This window comes from Staurois parvus, unplaced genomic scaffold, assembly GCF_062004578.1.
Source record: "Staurois parvus isolate SC_StPar_1 unplaced genomic scaffold, SC_StPar_1.0 ptg000154l, whole genome shotgun sequence".
NCBI lineage: Eukaryota > Metazoa > Chordata > Amphibia > Anura > Ranidae > Staurois > Staurois parvus.
Genome location: NW_028317950.1, coordinates 18,216,588 through 18,240,052, shown reverse-complemented (window position 1 = coordinate 18,240,052; position 23,465 = coordinate 18,216,588). Strand labels below are relative to the sequence as shown.

At 44.4% G+C, this 23,465-nt stretch overlaps 1 protein-coding gene across 1 annotated transcript; it reads right to left on the bottom strand.

Annotated features, from left to right (window-relative positions):
- Positions 1-8,879: 8,879 nt before the first annotated feature.
- Positions 8,880-23,101, bottom strand: LRRC26 (leucine rich repeat containing 26). Its single transcript, XM_089675360.1, has 2 exons — positions 22,379-23,101; positions 8,880-9,278 (listed from the first exon to the last, which is right to left on the bottom strand). Exons 1-2 carry the CDS (start codon positions 22,989-22,991, stop codon positions 8,977-8,979), a joined length of 915 nt encoding a protein of 304 aa, XP_089531486.1. The 5' UTR covers positions 22,992-23,101; the 3' UTR covers positions 8,880-8,976.
- Positions 23,102-23,465: the final 364 nt, after the last annotated feature.

Here is a 23,465-nt window from a genome sequence, read left to right as displayed (position 1 = left end):
GGAGAGTTCAGGGGATGATGAAAAAAACGCTGAACAGCTCCTGACCGTCAGTTTAGGAGCTGCAGTGTACATGAGCCCTTATTATTAAAAATTAGCTTTCCTTTTCAATTTACTACTGCTGATTTTTTTTTTTTTTAATTCAATGCAATATGGCAACATGGAGGCATTCTGTGCACCACTGATGTACAGAACACACTCAGAAATGTGATTTCTTGCTTGTGTGTAGGGATGAGCCAACAGTCCAGTCCTAGGTTTGGACCAAACTTTGCTTGTTTGTGTTTGGACAAAAACCCGAAATTTTACCAATTTGGTCCCCCTGTTTGGCGGGAGCTAAGCATCATATATAGAAGTGTTTTTTCTACTGCTTCTACAGTGCCATGAAAAAAGTATTCATACCCCTTGAAAAGTTCCACATTTTGTCATGTTACAACCAAAAACGTAAATTTATTTTATTGGGATTTTATATGATAGACCAACACAAAGTGGCACATAATTGTGAAGTGGAAGGGAAATGATAAATGGTTATCAAAATTTTTTACAAATAAATATGTGAAAAGTGTGGCGTGCATTTGTATTCAGCCCCCTTTACTCTAATACCCCTATCTAAAAGCTAGTGGAATTAATTGCCTTCAGAAGTCACCTAATTGGTAAATACTGTCCACCTGTGTGCAATTTAATCTCAGTATAAATACAGCTGTTCTGTGAAGCCCTCAGAGGTTTGTTAGAGAACATTAGTGAACAAACAGCATCATGAAGGCCAAGGAACACACCAGACAGGTCAGGGATAAAGTGGTGGAGAAGTTTAAAGTAGGGTTAGGTTCTAAAAAATATCTCAAGCTTTGAACATCTCACAGAGCACTGATCAATCCATTATCCGAAAATGGAAAGAGTATGGCACAACTGCAAACCTACCAAGACATGGCCATCTACCTAAACTGACAGGCCAGGCAAGTATTAATCAGAGAAGCAGCTGGGAGGCCCATGGTAACTCTGAGGAAGCTGCAGAGATCCACAGCTCAGGTGGAAGAATCTGTCCACAGGACAACTATTAGTCATGCACTCCACAAATCTGGCCTTTATGGAAGCGTGGCAAGAAGAAAGCCATTGTTGAAAGTAATCCATAAAAAGTCCCATTTGCAGTTTGCGAGAAGCCATGTGGGTGACACAGTAAACATGTGGAATAAGGTGCTCTGGTCAGATGAGACCAAAATTGAACTATTGAACACTATGTGTGGTGGAAAACTAACACTGCACATCACCCTGAGCACACCATCCCCACCGTGAAACATGGTGGTGGCAGCATCATGTGGGGATGCTTTTCTTTAGCAGGGACAGGGAAGCTGGTCAGAGTTGATGGGAAGATGGATGTTGCCAAATGCAGGGCAATCTTAGAAGAAAACCTGTTAGAGACTAGGGTGGAAGTTTACCTTCCAGCAAAATAACGACCCTAAACATGCAGCCAGAGCTGCAATGGAATGGTTTAGACCTAAATCCAATTGAAAATCTGTACCAAGACTTGAAATATGTTGTTCACAAACACTCTCCATCCAATCTGACAGAGCTTGAGCTCTTTTGCAAAGAAGAATGGGCAAAAATGTCCCTCTCTAGATGTACTAAGCTGGTAGAGACATCCCCAAAAAGACTTTCACCTGTAATTGCATTGAAAGGAGGTTCTACAAAGTATTGAAAATAAATGCTGTCAGGGATCTCCTCGATCCCTGCCGCGATGGTCCCGGCGCAGGCGCACTGCTCCGCCCTGTACACGGGCACTAGGTCCGGGCCGGCCGCGGCGTTCGAGTTCGCGCATGCGCAGTAGAAGCCGCGGCCGCCCGCTGGGCACCAATGGCAGCGCAGGGCGGGATATTTAAAGGTCCCTGAGCTGTCATTTCGTTGCCTTCTGGTCTTACCTGCTTCCTGTGATTCTGTACCTGTGCCTAGTAAGTTTATTGACCCGGATTGTTTCTTGACCTGCTGATTTCTCCTGCCCAGACCCTTGCTTGCCTGACCTCTCTCCCTGGATGCCCCTCATTAGATCTGACCTCCTGTTGCTGACCTGGCGTGTGACCCGACGATTCTCTGCCTGCTCCCTTGTACCCTACCGTCCTCTACGTTACCAACTCGGCCTGTCTGACTACGCACTTGCTCAGCCATCCATCCATCCCATCGGGGTCACCCGACCTCCTCACATCTGGCTCTCCCTGGTTGGAGCCCCTGGCGAACACCCCTACCACTGACAGGTGTGCTCAGTAGAGGCAACCTGGTCTCGGGGTACTACAAGTCCATCCCCACCATCAGGGGCCCTGGTGAACAAGTACCCTGGGGCTTAGACTCCGCGCTCTGGGCATGCCTGACCAGTGGAGTGCTAGTGGTGCCGCTCGGTGGTCCCTCACAGTACCAGAAGGCCATGACTGAGCCTCGAGGAGGGCTCTCCCCGTTGGACGAGGTTTGCAGGCACCTGGCTACCCTGACGCAAGCAGTAAACACATTACAGGACAGATGTCTGCAGATCGAGAATCGGTTTCAGGCCTGCACCATATCTGTTCCTGTTTCACAGACCCCGGCTCCTGCACCGCCGGTCGCAGCAGCCCACGAGCCGGCCCCTGGGCCTTCCACATCACTCCCTATGGCGGAACCCCGAGTACCCTTACCCGAGCGCTTCCACGGGGATCGCACACGCTTTCGGTCATTCCGTGACTCCTGTCTGCTCTATTTTGAACTGCAGCCACGGACCTTTCTGACAGAATCGGTGAAAGTGGGGTTTGTTGTCTCCCTGTTGCAGGGTGAACCCCAAGACTAGGCCCACCGACTAAGGGGAAACAATGATCCTCACCTGGTTACGGTCGACAGCTTCTTTAACGCTATGGCCATCTTATACGATGACCCACAACGGGCGGCCTCGGCCAAGGCCACATTATACGCACTCCGAAAAGGTCGGCGGGCGGCTGAGGAATACGCCTCTGACTTTAGGCGCTGGATGGGTGACACTCGTTGGAACGAGTTCGCACTTTTGCACCAGTTCCGTATGGGCCTTTCTGAGGCTCTGAAAGACGAGCTCGCCCGGGTGGAGGTGCCCGAGACATTAGAGGACTTGATTGCACTCACCATTAAAATTGACCGTAGGCTACGGGAGCGCAGATTGGAGAGGTCTGGTCAGGGTCGCGGAAATACCTGGGGGTCATTCCAGGGATCCGGTCAACATACTAGGCCAAACATCCAGAACCTGCCGTCTGAAGATGCTCCCGAACCCATGCAGCTAGGCCTGGCACGGCCTAAACTATCGCCTGAGGAACGCCAGCGCAGACGCTCCCATCTGTGTCTGTACTGCGGCGAAGCTGGTCACATGGTGCGTTCCTGCCCGCAGAAACTGAGTAAGTTCACCTCATCTTCTTTATCTGTTGGCAATATGAATCCGTCCCAGTACTTAGTTGTTCCCCTCTCCTTTCAGCTTTCAGAAAGGACCGTGGAGGTGACGGCCATAGTTGATTCGGGGGCATGCAGCTGTTTTGTGGATATCAATTTTGCCCACCAGCAGGGTATCCCCCTCCGCCCAAAGGAGAAGGGGTTTCACATCTTTTTGGCTGATGGTTCCCAGATAAAGTCAGGGGTGGTTAACCAGGAGACCCCTTCCATTGTGACTTCCATTGCCGGTCAGCACCGGGAACTCCTCCGCCTGGATGCTATTGCATCACCCCTTTTCCCAGTCATTCTGGGGCTCCCTTGGTTGCGGGCCCATAACCCCCAAATTGACTGGGAAACTGGGGTTGTCTCGTTCCCTTCCCCATACTGTCGGGAACTGTGTCGAACTTCGGGCCCGGAGGTCCCCCAGGTCCTCCTGTGCTCTGAAGGGGATGACAGTCTAAAACAAGTGATTCCTGCAGCCTATCATAAGTTTCTTGATGTGTTCAGTGAACGGGGAGCAGATGCTCTACCCCCCCCCACCGCCCATATGACTGTCCTATTGATCTGTTACCCGGTTCTGAAATTCCGTTCGGGCGAATTTTTCCCCTTTCTGAGCTAGAATTAGGGGCCCTGAAGGACTATATTGAGGACAGCCTCCGAAAGGGATTCATCCGTCCCTCCACTTCCCCAGCAGGTGCAGGGATCTTCTTTGTAGAAAAGAAGGACAAGACTTTGAGGCCATGTATTGACTATCGGGAGCTGAATAGGGTCACAATTAAAAATCGTTACGCATTACCACTGGTACCTGAATTATTCCAGAGCTTAAAAACTGCAGTAGTATTTACCAAGCTGGACTTAAGGGGAGCCTACAATTTGGTTCGCATAAGGGAGGGGGATGAGTGGAAGACGGCCTTCCGCACCCGTTTCGGCCATTTCGAATACCTGGTCATGCCTTTCGGGTTGTGCAATGCACCAGCCACCTTCCAGCACTTTGTAAACGACATCTTTAGGGACTTCCTGGACATCTTTGTCATCGTCTACTTAGACGACATTTTGATTTTCTCATCCTCCCTGGGGGAGCACAGGGTACATGTAACAAAGGTGTTGGGGCGGTTGCGGCAGCACGGGTTGTACGCTAAAGCAGAGAAATGCTGCTTTGAACAGGCTAGCGTTACATTTCTGGGTCTGATTATCTCCACCACGGGGGTCGCAATGGACCCTCAGAAGGTCTCTGCGATCCTAGATTGGCCTGAACCCACGGACAGGAAAAGCGTCCAACGTTTTATTGGGTTCGCATACTTCTACCGGAAGTTCATCAAGAACTTCTCGGGTCTGGTCTCCCCCATCACTCAGTTAACCAAGCTTGGGACGCGATTCAGATGGACGCCAGAGGCACAGGAAGCTTTTGAAGCACTAAAAAAGTTATTTACCTCGGCACCCATTCTGGGTCATCCCGACGCCTCCCTGCCCTACATCTTAGAAGTAGATGCGTCAGAAAACGCGGTTGGCTCCATCCTTTCCCAGCGGAAGGGCGCCAAGGAATTACTTCACCCAGTAGCATTCTTCTCACGGAAACTTACCCCTGCGGAGAGGAACTACGACATTGGGGATCGCGAACTACTGGCTATCAAAACCGCATTAGAAGAATGGAGGTGCCTGCTGGAAGGTGCCTCCCATCCCATCCTGATATTCACGGACCACAAGAACCTGGAATATCTGAGGACGGCCAAACGTCTGCGCCCACGACAAGCAAGATGGGCATTGTTTTTCTCAAGGTTCCAGTTCCACATCACATACAGGCCCGGCTCGAAAAACACGAAGAATGACGCGTTGTCGCGCATGTACGAGGACACCAAGGAGATCCCAGTACCCGACACTATTCTTCCTGCAGGAAATTTCTTGGCCCTCCAGACGAACCTTCGCTCCGAGATGCTGAGAGCGTCCACAGCAATGTCTACCTCCGATGGGGCGCCCCTCCAGAACAAGGAGGGACTCCTATGGAGGGAGGACCGGATTGTGGTGCCGGAGGATGCCCGAACCTTAGTCTTGGGACATTGCCATGACCACCCAATGGCAGGACATTTTGGGCCGGTCAAGACCCTGGAACTTCTCCGACGTTCCTTCTGGTGGCCGGACATGGCCAAGGATTGTAAGAATTACGTGGGCTCCTGTGCCATCTGCCAGCGGAACAAGCCTTCAAGAAATAAGGCGTGGGGCCTGCTACGTCCATTACCCATCCCTGAACGGCCCTGGCAGAAAATCTCTATGGACTTCATAGTCGAGCTTCCACCTTCACTGGACCACACAGCAATTCTCGTGGTCGTGGACCGCTTATCCAAGATGGCCCATTTCATTCCTTTACGGAAGACTCCATCAGCAGCCGAGACGGCGGAAGTCTTTATTCGAGAAATCGTTAGACTGCATGGGGTTCCCGAAGACATCGTCTCGGACCGAGGGGTGCAGTTTACCTCGCGGTTTTGGAGGGCGTTGTGCAAAGCCCTGGATATCAAGCTGTCCCTTTCCTCGGCATTTCACCCTCAGACCAATGGTCAGACCGAAAGGACCAATCAGACCCTGGAGCAATACCTGCGATGCTACACATCATTCTCTCAGGACGACTGGGTGCCACTTCTCCCTTTGGCGGAATTCGCGTACAACAACGCTTGCCATTCAGCAACTGGGCAGTCCCCGTTCTTCTCCAACTATGGGTTTCATCCTGTCTTCCTCCCGGACTTAGTCCCGGAATGCCCGATTCCAGCGACACAGGATGCACTGACCTTCTTCACTTCCAACAATAAAAAACTACAGGAAGCCATCCGTCAAGCCCAAGAAGACTACAAGAGGGCTTTTAATAGGAAGCGAAGAGGGGACCTGGTGTTGCAGCCCGGAGAGAAGGTTTGGCTGGCTACGTCAAACTTGAAGATGCTCTGCCCGTCAAAAAAGTTGGGACCTAAATTTATAGGCCCTTTTTGCATCAAACGGATGGTCAATGAAGTGGCCTATGAACTTGTTCTCCCTGAGACACTCAAGATCCACCCTGTCTTCCACGTGTCCCTGTTGAAACCAGTAGTCCCTGATGCCTTCCCGGAACGGGAATCCAGGCCCCCGGAGGCCGTAACGGTTGAAGAGGAAGAAGAATTCGAGGTGGAGGCAATCCTGAAGTGCCGACGAAGGGGGGGCCAGACCCAATTTCTCATCAAGTGGAAGGGCTACGGCCCTGAGGACAATTCGTGGGAACCAGCCCATAATGTCCATGCACCTAGACTTGTCCGGAGGTTTCTTTGTGATCACCCGTGGTGGAGAGATCGGGTGGGCATCCGGAGGTTGCCCGTAGGGGGGGGGGCAATGTCAGGGATCTCCTCGATCCCTGCCGTGATGGTCCCGGCGCAGGCGCACTGCTCCGCCCTGTACACGGGCACTAGATCCGGGCCGGCCGCGGCGTTCAAGTTCGCGCATGCGCAGTAGAAGCCGCAGCCGCCCGCTGGGCACCAATGGCAGCGCAGGGCGGGATATTTAAAGGTCCCTGAGCTGTCATTTCGTTGCCTTCTGGTCTTACCTGCTTCCTGTGATTCTGTACCTGTGCCTAGTAAGTTTATTGACCCGGATTGTTTCTTGACCTGCTGATTTCTCCTGCCCAGACCCTTGCTTGCCTGACCTCTCTCCCTGGATGCCCCTCATTAGATCTGACCTCCTGTTGCTGACCTGGCGTGTGACCCGACGATTCTCTGCCTGCTCCCTTGTACCCTACCATCCTCTACGTTACCAACTCGGCCTGTCTGACTACGCACTTGCTCAGCCATCCATCCATCCCATCGGGGTCACCCGACCTCCTCACATCTGGCTCACCCTGGTTGGAGCCCCTGGCGAACACCCCTACCACTGACAGGTGTGCTCAGTAGAGGCAACCTGGTCTCGGGGTACTACAAGTCCATCCCCACCATCAGGGGCCCTGGTGAACAAGTACCCTGGGGCTTAGACTCCGCGCTCTGGGCACGCCTGACCAGTGGAGTGCTAGTGGTGCCGCTCGGCGGTCCCTCACAAATGCACTCCACACTTTTCAGATATTTATTTGTAAAAAATTGTGAAAACCATTTATCATTTTCCTTACACTTCACAGTTATGTTCCACTTTGTGTTGGTCTATCACATAAAATCTCAATAAAATACATTTACGTTTTTAATTGTGACATGACAAAATGTGTAAAATTTCAAGGTGTATTAATACTTTTCCAAGGCGCTGTATATATGACAGCTTCCTGCTGTCAGTGTTTCCTAAGGAAAGCTGGCACCCGCTGCTTCTCAGTACCTGCTGCCATCACTGGCACATTGGTTTACATGGCCGGGAATCCCTAACCATGTAACATAGCCATATTTGGTCAATTATGTCATTACCATCCTTACCCCTTCCCTTATATAGATCATATATATATCGTAGATCAGGGGTGTCAAACTGGTGGTCCTCCAGCTGTTGCGAAACTACAAATCCCATCATGCCTCTGCCTTTTGGGAGTCATGCTTCCAATGCCTCATGGGACTTGTAGTTTGGCAACAGCTGGAGGGCCACCAGTTTCACACCCGTGCTATAGATAGATAGCTCAGTGAGCTGTCATTCAGCTATGAGTGCTGTCAGGATCAGTCCTGTGTGCTGGGTCTGTCTGTTTTTTATGGCGTTCGCAGGTGGCGAACATTGTGATTGATGGTGGATTTATAATGATGGCCATTTTTTAGGGATTTTATTTTTTTTATTTTAATTAAGGACAAAGCGGAAAAAGCGGGGCCTGGATTAGCCAGGATTGCCTACCTCCTCCTCAAGAAGGAATGAACACTTGCTAGATGGCCTCGGTGTTACCAACTCAAAATCTGATTGGCTGAAGCTACAGTTTTAATGCCATTTATTGTAAGTTATAGGTGCCCACACTATTCATCCTGATGGCCTCAAGGTGGACTTGTTTGACCTTGTCTATCATGACTGAAATAGGATTAGATAAAAGCTCTAGCACTACCGGAAGCAGCGAAATCAGGAGAAAAGCTATGACATGAAGAGAATACACTATTGAGAATAACACATTAATGGAAAAAATATTAAACTGTAAGTCAGTGGTTCTGATAGTTTAGACAATGTTTAGGCCAGCAGAGAAGGCCTTGATGGAATTGATGGCCCACCACTGGTGGGCAGTGTCTGTGGCTCCCCTTAGTTCTAGGGGATGTCCAGATTTTAAAAAGTTGCCCACCAGCAGATAAACAGCCACCAGGCTGGGTTTGTGGTGAAGAGACCCTTGTCCTCACCAGCAGGGGAACAAGATTCTTTGTCAGAGGGGTGTTCTCTGGTATGGCACCCCCCCCCCCCCCCACTTGTTGGAGGCATGTGACACTGTTGAACTTGCATTGATCTATGCAAAAAAAGCCCTTAGACAGAGCGGGAAGTGAGGGAAAATCTAACTGCTACTTGTCTATGTAATGGCAGTCAGACAGAACAGGAAGTGAGGGGGTGTCTCCACACTTTTATTGGAGGCACAGGAAGCAATATATTTTGTTTTTCTGGATGTCATTTGATGAGATGACACTGACTTTTCTAGATTCAGCACATTGGTAGGTGGTGACCATTGGTGACATCCTCACGTTTCCTGACAGCTTTCCTCTTGTAGGCATGGGGACGATGCTGTGCTCTCAGTGCTTGCCGATTGTAGAAGACAACAGTCATCCCTGTGAGAAGACACAGCAGAATGCTGGAAGTAAACAAGGCAATGCCAATTAACAGGAAATAGAGATATTCATAGAGTGTGAAGAAATCCTGGCAGTGGTCAAAGGAGCTGGGTTCAATCTGCAGCATCGGGTACTGGTTCAGGTATTTTGGCACTCCACATAGCGTCCGTTGCTTTTCTGAAAGACAAATTGTTTTTGTTATTAAGATAAAGGATTTAGCACTGAATAAACTTCCAAACAACCAAAAACATTTCGTCTGACTAAGAAGATTGGAGCTGCCCATGAAAGGAGCAGATATCCACCACTTGGATCTTAGAGGGAAACAGTAATATTTTGACTTTTTTTGTTTTTGATACACGTGTCACGTACTCAACCTAGGGCCTAACTCCAACCACATTTTATGAAGTGTGAGTAGAGTATGGAGGAGTTCAAATTTTCGTTTTTCATTTTGGTCTGCAACCACATTGAGGAGATTCTTGCTCACTTCCTGTTCCTGTGAAATTGGGGATCAGTGAGAGAGAAGCAACTAAATACATTGTCAGGTTTTCTAGACCTTCCCTACTTAAAATATTTAAAATTTTCTCTCAGTTGCTTATTTCTGTCTATGACAGCAATAGAGAGATTTCCCCCACTTCCTGTGTCTATGACACCAGGATAGAAAATAAGTGGATTGGTTGTCAGCATAACAGGAAGACACATTTCCCTTCCTGATGCTACAAAAATGTAGATTTTAGTCTGCATTCCAAAAATGTAGATTTGTATTCTTAAAGACATACAGTATATTTGAAATGTATTTTTTAAAATATTTTTGCATATATTTTGTAATAACGCATTTCAACATGCAATATATATATATATATATAGAGCAACACAAAACCTAAATACACCACTGCATGTATATGTGGCAGCACAGGTGGGCTTTATTCCGTGCTGCCACATATACAGTATCTGTCCATGTTTTGTCATTGGAGGATTGTTACCAGCATAAAACATAAACGTGTATACAGTATATGGAAGCACAGCAGCTGTCACCTACAGCTCCCAGTCACACAGGGGGAGATTTACTAAAACCGGTGCACTCAGAATCTGGTGCAGCTTTGCATGGTAGCCAATCAGCTTCTAACTTCAGCTTGTTCAGTTAAATATGTCCAGTAAAAAAAAAATTTAAAAAATCTAATATTGTCATAATTTAGGCCAAAATGTATTCTGCTACACTTCTTTGCTAAAGAAAAAATCCCAAAATGTGTAAATTAATTGGTTTACGGGAAAGTTATAGCATTTACAAATGGTGGTATATATACTGTAATTTTTTTTTTCTACTAATAATGACGGTGATCAGCGACTTATAGCAGGACTGCAGAACTACGGCTTACATTCTGACACTGGGGTGAACTGACTTGGTGTCGCTGACATCCCCAGTGACACCAATACAGTGATCAGTGCTAAAAAAAAAGCACTGACACTGTACTAATGGCACTGGGCAGGAAGGGGTTAACAATGAGGGGTGATCAACTGTGTGCTGGGAGTGTTTTACTGGGGGGTGGGGGGGTGTGCTTCACTGTAAAGCACACTGCTCTGGATGGCTCTGCTCATCCATTCAGAGCAATGTGCCCAAGCTGACAGGAAGAAGGACTGTTGGTAAACAAAGCAGTCCTCCTCCTCGTCGGTGATCCTCAGCAATCACCGGGCGGCAGCAGGTAATCACCGGCCGGGACCCCGTGATTAACACCCGGGGCCACAATTGGCGGCGTGGGTAGGGTGCGCGTGACCCCCTACCCGTTAATGCAAAATCACATATATATATATTTATATTGTGACAGTGTGGCGATCTGTCACTATATAAAAAGGATATTTCACCCGGGATTCTCAACAAGGCAGGTTGAGGGGCTCCAGGGTACTTGTTTGATGCAGAGGAAAGTGGCTTTTCACTTTCCTCATTTGTTTGTAAGATCCTTTTTGGGACCTGGAGCCTGGAGATTTCAAAGTTATTTGGTAGGGATGAAATCTCCATCCTGGGACCATGTTTTGGGAATGGCCAGGATACTGATTGGTCAGGTGTGCATGGCTCTCTTCTAGAGTCAGGACCAGGGTTCTGGGCTCCACCCCGGGAGACAGGAGGTCACTGCCTTGGAGGCAGGTGGGCTTCATCTAGGAGAGGTGGAATCCAGAGTAGCTGTGTGCTAGTGGCTAGCTGTGTGTGAAACAGCCATTTGGAAAAGAGTCTGCAGGAGACAGACGTAAGCCTGAAGTGGAAGGCCAGAGGAGGATTGTATGTATAAGCCAAAAGGCTAAAAGTCAGTTTTGGAAGAATGACATGCTGAAAACCCCTGTGAGGGAAATTGTTTGCTTTGGATTTATGGAACTTTTCCTTTAAATAAAAGTGGGCTAAAATGGCCCTTAAAAAGAAATCGAGTTGCTGTGTGCTTTAACCAATAGCCACCCGGCCAATAGCCAAATGCTGTAGATTTCCGGGTGGACGCCATATTGCGTCCTCCCGGGCATGCGCAGTTTTCGCGCTTGCAGAGCCACGCAGTGGTGCGATCTGTCACTGGCCGTGTACCTCGGACGTTGCCGGTACCATGAGACCTGCTGTGACCAATCACAGCAGGTCACATGACAGTTGTATACAATGGATGGCTTCATTCATGCCATCCATTGTATACTAGTGTGTCTAGCTGTGAATGGTCACAGCGATCACATGCACATGTCATGTGATTAGCTGTGGCCAAATCACAGCTAAGCACAAAAAAAAAAAAAAAAAAACCCTGCATGAATCGATGTCATTTAGGTAAATGATTTGCATATAGCAAAGTAATTCTTTGCGATAAGCAAATTGTGTAAAAAAAAAAAAAATACTGATCACTTCCCCAAAGTAGTACAATGTTACTATGGTAACATTGTACTACTTTGGACATAGTGAAATATGAAAAAAAATCTTAAAAAAAAAGAAAAAACAATTAATAAAAAATTAAAAATAATAAAAAAATAAAAAAAAATTTAAAAAAATATTTTTTTTTTCATACTATCACCAGTCAGTGTCCCAGATCACCACCATGCCAGTTATATGATGACGCTGTACTGCACTGGTAACAGTATGTAAAAAAAAAATAGTGAAAATAATTTTTTCATTTTCCAAAAAATTATGACAAAAAAAATACAACTTCAAAAAACTCGCCATGCCTCTTATGAAGTACGTTGGACTGTCTACTTTGCAAAAAGGGGTCATTTGGGGGATATCTGTACTGTTCTGACATTCTTGGACCTCAAGAAATTAGATTGGCTGTCAGTACTTCAGGATTGATCAATATTCAGATCTATCCCATAGTTTGTGAGCTCCATAACTTTCCTACAAACTAAAAAATACATCCTAATTTGGGTTATTTTCACCAAAGACATGTAGCAGAATACATCTCGGCCTAAATTTATGAAGAACAATTATTTATTTGCAAACTTTTATAACAGAAACAAAGAAAAACGTGGTTTTTTTTCAAAATTTTTTTTTGTTAATTTAGCAAAAAATAAAAACCCCAGAGGTGATTAAATACCACCAAAAGAAATCTCTAGTTGTGTGAAGAAAATGATAAAATTTTAGTTTGGGTACAATGTTGTATGACCGCGCAATTGTCATTCAAAGGGTGAGAGAGCTGAAACCTGAAAAATGGCCTGGGCAGGAAGGGGGTAAAAGTGCCCGGTATTGAAGTGGTTAAGTTCTTCAAAAATCATCAATACAGATCCATGTCCCCGTAATGTATTTTTTGTGAAACAAAAAAACATCAAGCTCTACCACTTGATGCGAGTTCCCACAATATTATATATATATATATATATATATATATATATATATATATATATATACACACACACCCGTGCCACCCTGTAGCAGTATGTCTGCTATAGGGCAGACGGTAAGTGGTTAAATGGTACCTCCACTTTTGTGGGGGAAAGAAATTTGCAAATACAAAAATAATTATATAGCTTATACAACTGCAACACAAGTCATATAATTGAATGCTATTATAAATGACCTTTCCTTTTCAGTCTGCGGTGCTGTAAATTTCTGTAAAATGCAATGCAATATGGCTACCTGGAGATGTTCTGTACACAGATGGTGTACAGAATGCCCCCCAGAAATGTGATATTCTGCTTGTGTGATTGGCTTACTGATTTTCCTAGAATAGTCAGATTTTGAGCATCCCCTGCAACAAAAATTTCATTTTTGGTGAAATACTTCCAAAGGGAAATCACATGTAATGGGATGCAGAACCTGCAGTATTTCTCATTAGAGCCCTGCAGGTGCAACAAGTGACAATTATGAAGTCACTCCTATACAGATTCACATGGACACAAACAAACATCTATTTCTTCCAATTCGCAAAAGGCAGAAATCTGCAACAAAGTTTGTTAAAATACTTGCAATTTCCATAGATCACACAGAGGGGAATGCTTTTTTCCTCAACAAAAGTGGAGTTACACTTTAAGCTTTGGCAATAAAAATTGAAAGCTGATTTGTCTCTATGAAGAGTTGCACCAGATTTTGCACGCTACGGTTTTAGTAAATACTTCCCGCAGTGACATACAGAAGCAGGAAGCAGTGGTGTATTTTGGTTTTGTGCTGCCCTAGACAAGACTAAAATAGGGCACCCTCCATCTAAATTTGTCCTACCCCTTCTTGTTTAAGATCCGCATATTCAGGACAGGACAGGAGCATGATGGAGGACAGTGTGACAGGGGGGGCCACGGTACAGGAGGGGGGCAGCGTGATGGGGGGGCCGCAGGACAGGAGGGGGGCAGCATGAAGCGGGGGCATCGGGACAGGAGGGGGGCAGTGGGATAAGTGAGGGAGCAGTGGAACAGGAGGAGTGCAGCAAGACAGGCGAGTGGCAGTGGGAGAGATGGGGGGTAGTGGGACATGTGGGGGACAGTGGAACAGGGCAGGGGAAGCATAACAGGTGTGGGGCAGCAGAAAAGGAGAGGGCAGTGGAACAGGTGTGGGGCAGGGTGACAAAGGGAAGAATGAAGGATGGGGGGCAATGGCAGAGGGGGAGGGAGGTGTGACAGTTGGGGGGCAGTGTGTTGGGGGGGGCAGTGAGACAGGAGAGGGAAAGCACCAGTCTTCCAAGCTCTTACCTGTCCAGCAGCGGCTCCTCCAGTTGGTGTTAGGATCACTCCAGGAGGGGTGCCTGTGTCCCATCTCCCCCAGGATCTCCAGTGGCAGCTACAAAAGAGTTGGGGGGCTCCTCCACCCTGACCTTGTCCTCTTCTTCTTCCTCCTCCACAGGCCCTCTGCTGGCACTTCCTGGCAATCCTGCACATCCCGACACACGCTGACAGCGGGTCCCGGCCCTCACATGCTCCCAGTGCACACTGGGGATCTGCCCACCATTCCGACCTCCTCTACAGCCGGTCCCTTGGCCAGGGTGATCCTACTTGTGTGTCAGCTTGGTTGTACCCCCACCCAAGGCAGCCCTGCCGCTGACACACACAGTGTCCCCTCTGCCTGGGGGGCGGCGCTACCCCCCCCCCTGTAAAATGCCGCCCAAGGCAAAGGCCTTGTTTGCCTCATTGCAGATATGCCCCTGGAAGGAAGAACAGGCTCCCAATCACATGATTACTGTGACAATCAATCACAGCGATCACAAGATTGGGAAGCCCATGTAACGCCATCAGAGTTACCCACCCCTAAAGGATCGGCAGCAGCTGGCAGTAAGGAGTTAAATCAGCTAAATACTTTACAAGTGCATCAAAATATAAAGTACTCAATATATAACAGTTTTTTATATATGACTTTTCTACACAGGCCAGAGTCTGAGTAGAAAATCCTGTTCCTGCCAACAGCTGCAGAAAAGGGGAAGCAGTGGTCTCTCTGCATAGGTCCAACACATGCCTGCTGTTAAAGTGTTACTAAACCCACAACAGTAAAATCAGTCTGTATCTGCAGTAAAGCATGCTTGTTATACTACCTGTGGAACCTAAGGGGTTAATCCTCTGCATTGTGTAAAAAGGTTGTTTGGTCCTGTCTTCCCTACCCTCTTGTTCAAATGTCCACCTGTTAAGATAGACTGAACCTGTAGCCACATGCACATGCTCAGTGTAGTGTGTATTGCTAGAGAGGTTTTGTTTTCTTTGGAGAGTGCATGTGATCAGCACAGAGCCAATCAGCAGTGCTAAGACAGAGGTCAGGGGCCCTGCATCCTCCTAGAGCAGAAAGAAAACTCCTCCTACAAGCTTTAACCAGTGCTTTGCTGGACACTGATAGAAGTCACAAGACCGCTCTAACTGCTGATGAAAAAAGGTACTTAGCAGTTTATATTTACTAAAATAATTGCAATTCCATTTTCTGTGTACTGTAGGGTCCTGGGTTAAGTAACGCTTTAAGTAAGAGGTAGAGATTTTCATTCAGTAGGAGTTTGAGCTTTGCTGATTGGAGAGCTCTAGTTCTAACTGAGAAGGACCATGTCAGACCTCTGCAGAGGGGCCAGAGAGCAAGGGTCCTTTTCGGCAGTGTGCTGGCAGGGGACAGTCTTTTCTACTCAAACTGTGGCTGGTTTACTGTCACAGATTATGAAATATGCCCCCACATTGGGCATAGTGGCTGACCAGGACTTTGAGTAGCAGCAGGGTAAATAATGGTAAAAGCTACAGGGTGGACGTGGAGAACTCACTTGGTGGAGGTGAAAGCCCTGAAAAAGGCAAAGTCTAAGACACCACCTGATCTTCACCAGAGCTCCTAGAGGTGGAGATGTTGTGCTGCAGGGGGTCTTCAGATTCTCTGACTCACCTGAGTAGGCTGCCACTAACAGCAGGTGAGACTCTCTTGCAACGCTGGGGTACTGACTATACAGAATAACAGAACACAGAGAAGTAAGTAGCAAGAGTGTATGAGTGCACAGGTGGAAATTAGATTGTTTAGTTCTGAATCACATTTCAGACAAATTTTTTAGAGATTCAGATGTATCCGAATAACAAAATACAAAAATAACAAATTTAAACGAATCCGAAATAACAAAACTAAATTCAGCTGAAGTTTGATTAGCAAACAAATTCGAATACAAAATTGAACAAACATTCGAAAACAAATTTAAAGCGGAGCTCCATCCAAAAGGGGAAGTTCCGCTTTAAGAACTAGTCCCCAGCTCCATGTTATTTATTGAATTGTTTTCGAATTCGGTTGAACCAATTTCGAATACAAATTACTTTTTGAATTTGGTCAAAGTGTTTTTGAATTGCATTCGAATACGGATTACCAAAACGAATTCTGAAAATCCAACTATACGAAATTTGTTAGATTTCGAAACAAAACTAATTTTTTTGTTTTGCACATGTCTAGTGGAAATAACAAGGGACTGTTTGAGACACAAAAAACAAGCAGAAAATAACTGAATTGCAGAAGGTGATGAGAGATGAGATGCTGGCAGGAATGCATGGGATGAATAAGGTAGGAAACAGATGGGGGAACACTATGGGCACAGGAAGGAGTACACAAGATTGGAGACCACAGGGGCATCGAGAGCACAGGGATACAGAGACTCAGACTAGGAGTAAAAGAGGCAATATAGGGAAGCACAAGGAAAATGCTGGAAACATCACTGGGGAACATGGGGATCCTGGCATCCTACTGGCGGCGTGTAGATGCTTTACTTGAACACTGAGCAATCTGCACTCTAGCCCTTTAAAACAGCATCACCTCTGTGATTGGCTGGAAGCATGCAAATGCACACAGATGGAAAGACCCGGCACTGGAACATGGTGGAACAGGAGCATGTGATATTTAAAAAGAAATCAAACTATAAGACCCTGATCAGCTTTTGTTTTGATTCACCTGCAATGTATATAGTGATTTAATTGGAATGGATACTGCGCTAAGTGAATCTTTAAATATTTTATACAACATACATATGCACTGTGAAGACTCTCATACTTCTGAAAGGCGGTCAAGAAGAAAAAATAAATAAAAAATTGAACTGTGTAAATACACTGATCACAAGTGTACATAAAGAACTGTGAAATATGGTCAAATCAACCTTTGGATTTGAACCAGTGACCCTAGTACTGCCAGGCAGAAGTGCTAACCACTAAGCCACTGTGCTGCCCCTTTGAAGGAAGATCCACATTGCACCTACAGCATTGTTTTACAGCTTTATCACTGATTGTTGAGTTTTCATCTCCATGTGGACTTTAATATATGTCTATATGGACAATACGTTATTGTTTTTATTGTTTTGTTGTTTTGACCCTATTTCACAGTTTTTCATGTACAGCATACTTGTGGTTAGTATATTTTGCACAGTATTATTTAATTCACTTTCCATTTTTTATTGCCTTTCAGATGTATGGGGGTCTTCATATGGCTTATGCATGCTGTTTGATATCCAAAGGTTGTTTTTACCATATTTCACAGTTTGTTATCTACACTTGTGATCAGTGTATTTACACAGTTCAATGTTTTATTTATTTTTTCTTCTTGTGCGCCTTTCAGAGGTATGAGGGTCTTCATAGTGCGTATGTATGTTGCATAAAATATTTAAGCATCCATTCCAATTACGTTTTACAGAGAGAGGATATCCTCTATAATATTTGCGGCTTTGTGACACAAGGTGATTAGAGATTTGCGCGGTTTGACCCCATATACAATATAGTGATTTAAGCTGAAAGCTTCCATTGAGCTTGATGGTACAATTCCTGAAAAATCTTTATTTTCTTGAATAATGGATAGAGTGGTCAACGTCTTCTGCCTGATTTCTATTGCTGATATGTCTATATGACTTGAATTTGCTCACAACTGGATGATTGATGTGAACTACTAATCTGTGTGAGTATTCGCTTTAGTAAATGTCAGCTTCCTTAATAAATTAACCTCAGTGGGTCAGGTCATACCTGTTTGACAACAATAGACTCAACGTGAAATAAATATATACAGTCAGGTCCATAAATATTGGGACATGGACACAATTCTAACATTGTTGGCTCTATACACCACCACAATGGATTTGAAATGAAACGAACAAGATGTGCTTTAACTGCAGACTGTCAGCTTTAATTTGAGCGTATTTACATCCAAATCAGGTGAACGGTGTAGGAATTACAACAGTTTGCATATGTGCCTCCCACTTATTAAGGAACCAAAAGTAATGGGACAGAATAATAATCATAAATCAAACTTTTACTTTTTAATACTTGGTTGCAAATCCTTTGCAGTCAATTACAGCCTGAAGTCTGGAACGCATAGACATCACCAGGCACTGGGTTTCATCCCTGGTGATGCTCTGCCAGGCCTCTACTGCAACTGTCTTCAGTTCCTGCTTGTTCTTGGGGCATTTTCCCTTCAGTTTTGTCTTCAGCAAGTGAAATGCATGCTCAATTGGATTCAGGTCAGGTGATTGACTTGGCCATTGCATAACATTCCACTTCTTTCCCTTATAAAAACTCTTTGGTTGCTTTTGCAGTATGCTTTGGGTCATTGTCCATCTGCACTGTGAAGCGGCGTCCAATGAGTTCTGAAGCATTTGGCTGAATATGAGCAGATAATATTGCCCGAAACACTTCAGAATTCATCCTGCTGCTTTTGTCAGCAGTCAGATCATCAATAAATACAAGAGAACCAGTTCCAATGGCAGCCATACATGCCCACGCCATGACACTACCACCACCATGCTTCACTGATGAGGTGGTATGCTTAGGATCATGAGCAGTTCCTTTCCTTCTCCATACTCTTCTCTTCCCATCACTCTGGTACAAGTTGATCTAGGTCTCATCTGTCCATAGGATGTTGTTCCAGAACTTTGAAGGCTTTTTTAGATGTCGTTTGGCAAACTCTAATCTGGCCTTCCTGTTTTTGAGGCTCAACAATGGTTTACATCTTGTGGTGAACCCTCTGTATTCACTCTGGTGAAGTCTTCTCTTGATTGTTGACTTTGACACACATACACCTACCTCCTGGAGAGTGTTCTTGATCTGGCCAACTGTTGTGAAGGGTGTTTTCTTCACCAGGGAAAGAATTCTTCGGTCACCCACCACAGTTGTTTTCCGTGGTCTTCCGGGTCTTTTGGTGTTGCTGAGCTCACCGGTGCGTTCCTTCTTTTTAAGAATGTTCCAAACAGTTGTTTTGGCCACGCCTAATGTTTTTGCTATCTCTCTGATGGGTTTGTTTTGTTTTTTCAGCCTAATGATGGCTTGCTTCATTGATAGTGACAGCTCTTTGGATCTCATCTTGAGAGTTGACAGCAACAGATTCCAAATGCAAATAGCACACTTGAAATGAACTCTGGACCTTTTATCTGCTCATTGTAAATGGGATAATGAGGAAATAACACATACCTGGCCATGGAACGGCTGAGAAGCCAATTGTCCCATTACTTTTGGTCCCTTAACAAGTGGGAGGCACATATGCAAACTGTTGTAATTCCTACACCGTTCACCTGATTTGTATGTAAATACCCTCAAATTAAAGCTGACAGTCTGCAGTTAAAGCACATCTTGTTCGTTTCATTTCAAATCCATTGTGGTGGTGTATAGAGCCAAAAATGTTAGAATTGTGTCGATGTCCCAATATTTATGGACCTGACTGTAACAGCGTATCAGAACTATTGCAACAAAAAATCAAATGTTTAGTTTAATACGTGGGGCAGTAAATATGAATATAGTGGAAATGAATTATAAATGTCTAGTAAGATGGTACATTACACCCATTGTGATGCATAAACTACGGCCAGAGGTCTCATCCCAGTGCTGGAGGGGATGTGGGAGTAAGGATACAATGGCACATATCTGGTGGGACTGTCCCAAAATACAGGAGTTTAGGAGGAAGATAATGCAATATATACAAGAGATTCAGAAGATTAATATACTGACAGACCCATGGGTTTGCCTGTTTCATAAATCAGAGCTTTCGGTGAAGCAATAGAAAAATATTATATTGTTCTATCTTTTAAGTGCGGCCAAAAGCCTTGTTCCTAAATATTAGCAAACACCAAAGTCCCCAAAAATAAAAGATAGGATGGATAGAGTTGAGTATATACATAGAATGGAAGAATTCTATCATATAGACGAACATAAAATGGAAAAATGTGAAAAGGCCTGGGAAGGATGGTATAATGTCAAAAAATGTAAAAGATTTTTAGAAGCGGTTGGAGTGTAGGGGTAAAAAAAGAAAGAAGATAAACAAGAGTTTGGAAATGAAAGGAAAGAAAGAGGAAAAAGGTAAGGAGGGGAAACAGATTGGCAAATGAAGAACAAGGATCAAGAAGACAAAGGGAGGGTATATATGGGTACGAGGAATGTAATTAAGTATGGATTTTTGTGCTGTATGACGTTGGTTTAACACGGATTTGTAAAATAAAAATAAATAAAGATATAATATAAAAAAAGAACTATAGTATGTGATATATTTATCCCTTTTATAATTTTACATGCCTTTATTTATATTTTTCTCCACTTTTACAAGTAGACATTTCTGTCCAGCAAAATGATAGTAAGGGTTTGGATTAAAGTGACTCGCTTTTATGTTTTCTTGTTTTTTATAGCCACACTGCAAAATAATAAGAATACTTACCATTTCGGTGGGCAGTGAGTTCTATCTTCACTCTTTTTTAAGGCTATGGCCCCCTGAAGAGCCTTCTGCATCACACACTTCCAGATGTGTTAGATGCCTGGTATTCCACTGCACATGGTCATTACACCCAGTAATGATATCGGGGGGGGGGGGAGGCTGGTGGAACTACATCACACATCAAGGTCTAGGCAGAAGATTAATTGGATACCGAAGTTCTTCAAGAGAGCAAAGATAAGACTAACTATCGACTGGACTGGAAAATATTTTATATTTTTTTTGCAGGGTGGCTAAGGATCCTAACCCATTCTGGCACTTCTCTCTTACATGTAAAAATCTGTATTTTTTTGCTAAAAAATTACTTAGAACCCCCAAAGATTTCATATATATTTTAACAGAGGCCCTAAAGAACTAAATGGTGACATTTATTATGTCACATAGTATTTGTGCAGCAGTTTTTCAAACACAATTTTTTGGGGAAAAAAATAAAAAACTTAAATGAATGTAAAAAAGTATATATATATAACCCAATTTGTTTGTAGAATATGAAAGCTGGTGTTATGCCAAGTAAATAGATACCCAACATGCCTAAAATTGCACACACTAGCGGAATGGTGCTGAAATATGATACATAAAAATCTCAATAGGCGACGCTTTAAACATTTTTACAGGTTACCAGTTTAGAGTTACAGAGGAGGTCGTGTGCTCTCACTATAACAATTATCGAACCTCAAATGTGTTCATCGAACACCGTTTACATATGTGGGTGTGATCTACATATGCGTTCGCTACTGCACGCGAGCACAGGTGGATGGGGGCACTTAAAAAAAATTTAATTAAAAAAAAAATTGTATTTAATTTTTCACTGTCCTTTTTTTTTTATTGCTTTTATTGCTATCAGAAGAAATGTAAACATGACAGGTCCTCTTTATGGAGAAATCTGGGATCTATAAAAAAATATTGATCCAAATGCTTTCCAAAATAAAAATGGCATTGTTTACATCAGCTGTGAACCAGAAGTGATGTCACAACGTCGCTCCTGTCCTGCCAGATCATAGAATTGAGCGGAGACCATCTTTCATTTGCTAATCTCTATAGCCAGCCGTCGCAACCGCCGGATCAGTTCCCAGACTTCCCATTGAGCCATGTTATACTGAGAACCATCGGAAAGCAGTTGGGGAGGGGAACGACCCCTCCAGCAGCTTCTAAAAGTGATCCAGCAGCTTATCAGATTGAATCACTTTTATAGGAAAGAGCAGTGGCTACTGAAAATTTATTTTGTATTCTGCTTCAAAACCATGACATGTTTTTCCAGTTAGGTGGTCTTGAAGTGGATATAGTGACAATGTCACTTTAGCTATGACACTGCTATACGGGGCCTAAGTTATTAAGTTATTTACGTGCTGCGTAAATTGATGGCGCTATATAAGTACCTGTAATAATAATCTATAGAAAAAGTGAAATACCCTTTAAAACCCTATAAAGAGAGAAATATATAAGCTGCTATTGCTGACGTGTTATAATGTTCAAGGTTTGGAGTTGTCCCAATTCAGTCACCACCATCTATCACTGACCTGGGATAAGCGTTTAGCCACTGAATTCTCAAAAACATAAACTTTATCCTGGAAGCTTGTATTAAGTTACACATTCAGAAGGTAGCAAAAGTAGCATCAGGATGACAGCTGTAGCTTAGAAAAAGAAATGGCAGCTTGCTTTTTAAATAATTGCTTACCGTAAATTTTATCAGAATGCTCTATCATCCAGGACAGAAGATATTGTATCTGACAAGTGCAAGCCCAAGGATTCCCATCCAACCTCAGTTCCATGAGAGATGGCAACTTGTATAGAATTTCTACTCTCAAGCCTGTCAGGGCATTACTATGCAGATGAAGGACTTGCAGGTTTGTCAGAGACTCCATCGCATTCTCAGGAAGCCAAACAATTCGGTTGTTGCCCAAATTTAAAGTTGTAAGACTGGTCAATGGTCGAAAAACCTCTGGTCTTAGAACCATCAGCTGGTTGCTGCTTAGATCCAAGTAGGTGAGGTTGCTCAGGTTTTGGAAAGCCTGATGGTGAATACTAAATATCAAATTGTTGTGAAGCTGAAGGTGTTTTAAGTTTGGGTATTTGCAAAATGACAAGGTCTTAATACTGGTGATTTTGTTGTAGGCAAGTAGCATGGTGTGAGTGTCTTCATCTATATCTTCTGGAACAAAGTGAAGTCCTTTGCTGTAGCAGTCCAACTTTCCACTGGAACAAGAGCAAACATCAGGGCAACAAAATATCTTTAGACTGTTGAGACCAATAAGGATAGATTGTATGAAGAACCTTAAAAAATACTTCATCCTTTGATTGATCTACTCCATTAAAGCAAAAAAAAAATCAACGTGCAACTCAAGAAAGTGTTTCAAGACTTTCTGAAATCCATAGCTAAACTCAAAACATCTTCTTGATTAGTTCCTATGAAGTTCAAGAACTACCTTCCACGTTTAGTGCGGTGAATTAAACTGGCAAATTTTATAAACTAGTCCCAAAGTCTTAGGTTAAAAGACAGGTCATATGAGCTGTGCAAATATTCTAAGAGATTAATTGTGGGTTGTGTGCCCTCTGCATTGCTGCATTGTTCTACTATTGACAGAGAACCAAGAGGCAACTCCACCCAGCAGGATAAAGAAAGAAGATAAATATTTCTCACTCCAAGCAGAAAGGACATATTGTAAGAGATTAACAAGGCTGACATAATAGTATTTGTGTTAGGGGTTGAAACATCTAAAGTTTCCTTTTGTCTGTCTCGGAAATTCAAGGTGCGAAATTAAAAA

Bases quoted from the DNA above. Each gene is read 5' to 3' on its own strand.
- LRRC26 (XM_089675360.1), bottom strand. From the start codon at position 22,991: ATGAAGTATTTTTTAAGGTTCTTCATACAATCTATCCTTATTGGTCTC. The intron at 9,279-22,378 runs GTAAGCAATTAT...TTTGTCTTTCAG, and splicing joins GCATTCTGATAAAATTTACG to AAAAGCAACGGACGCTATGT.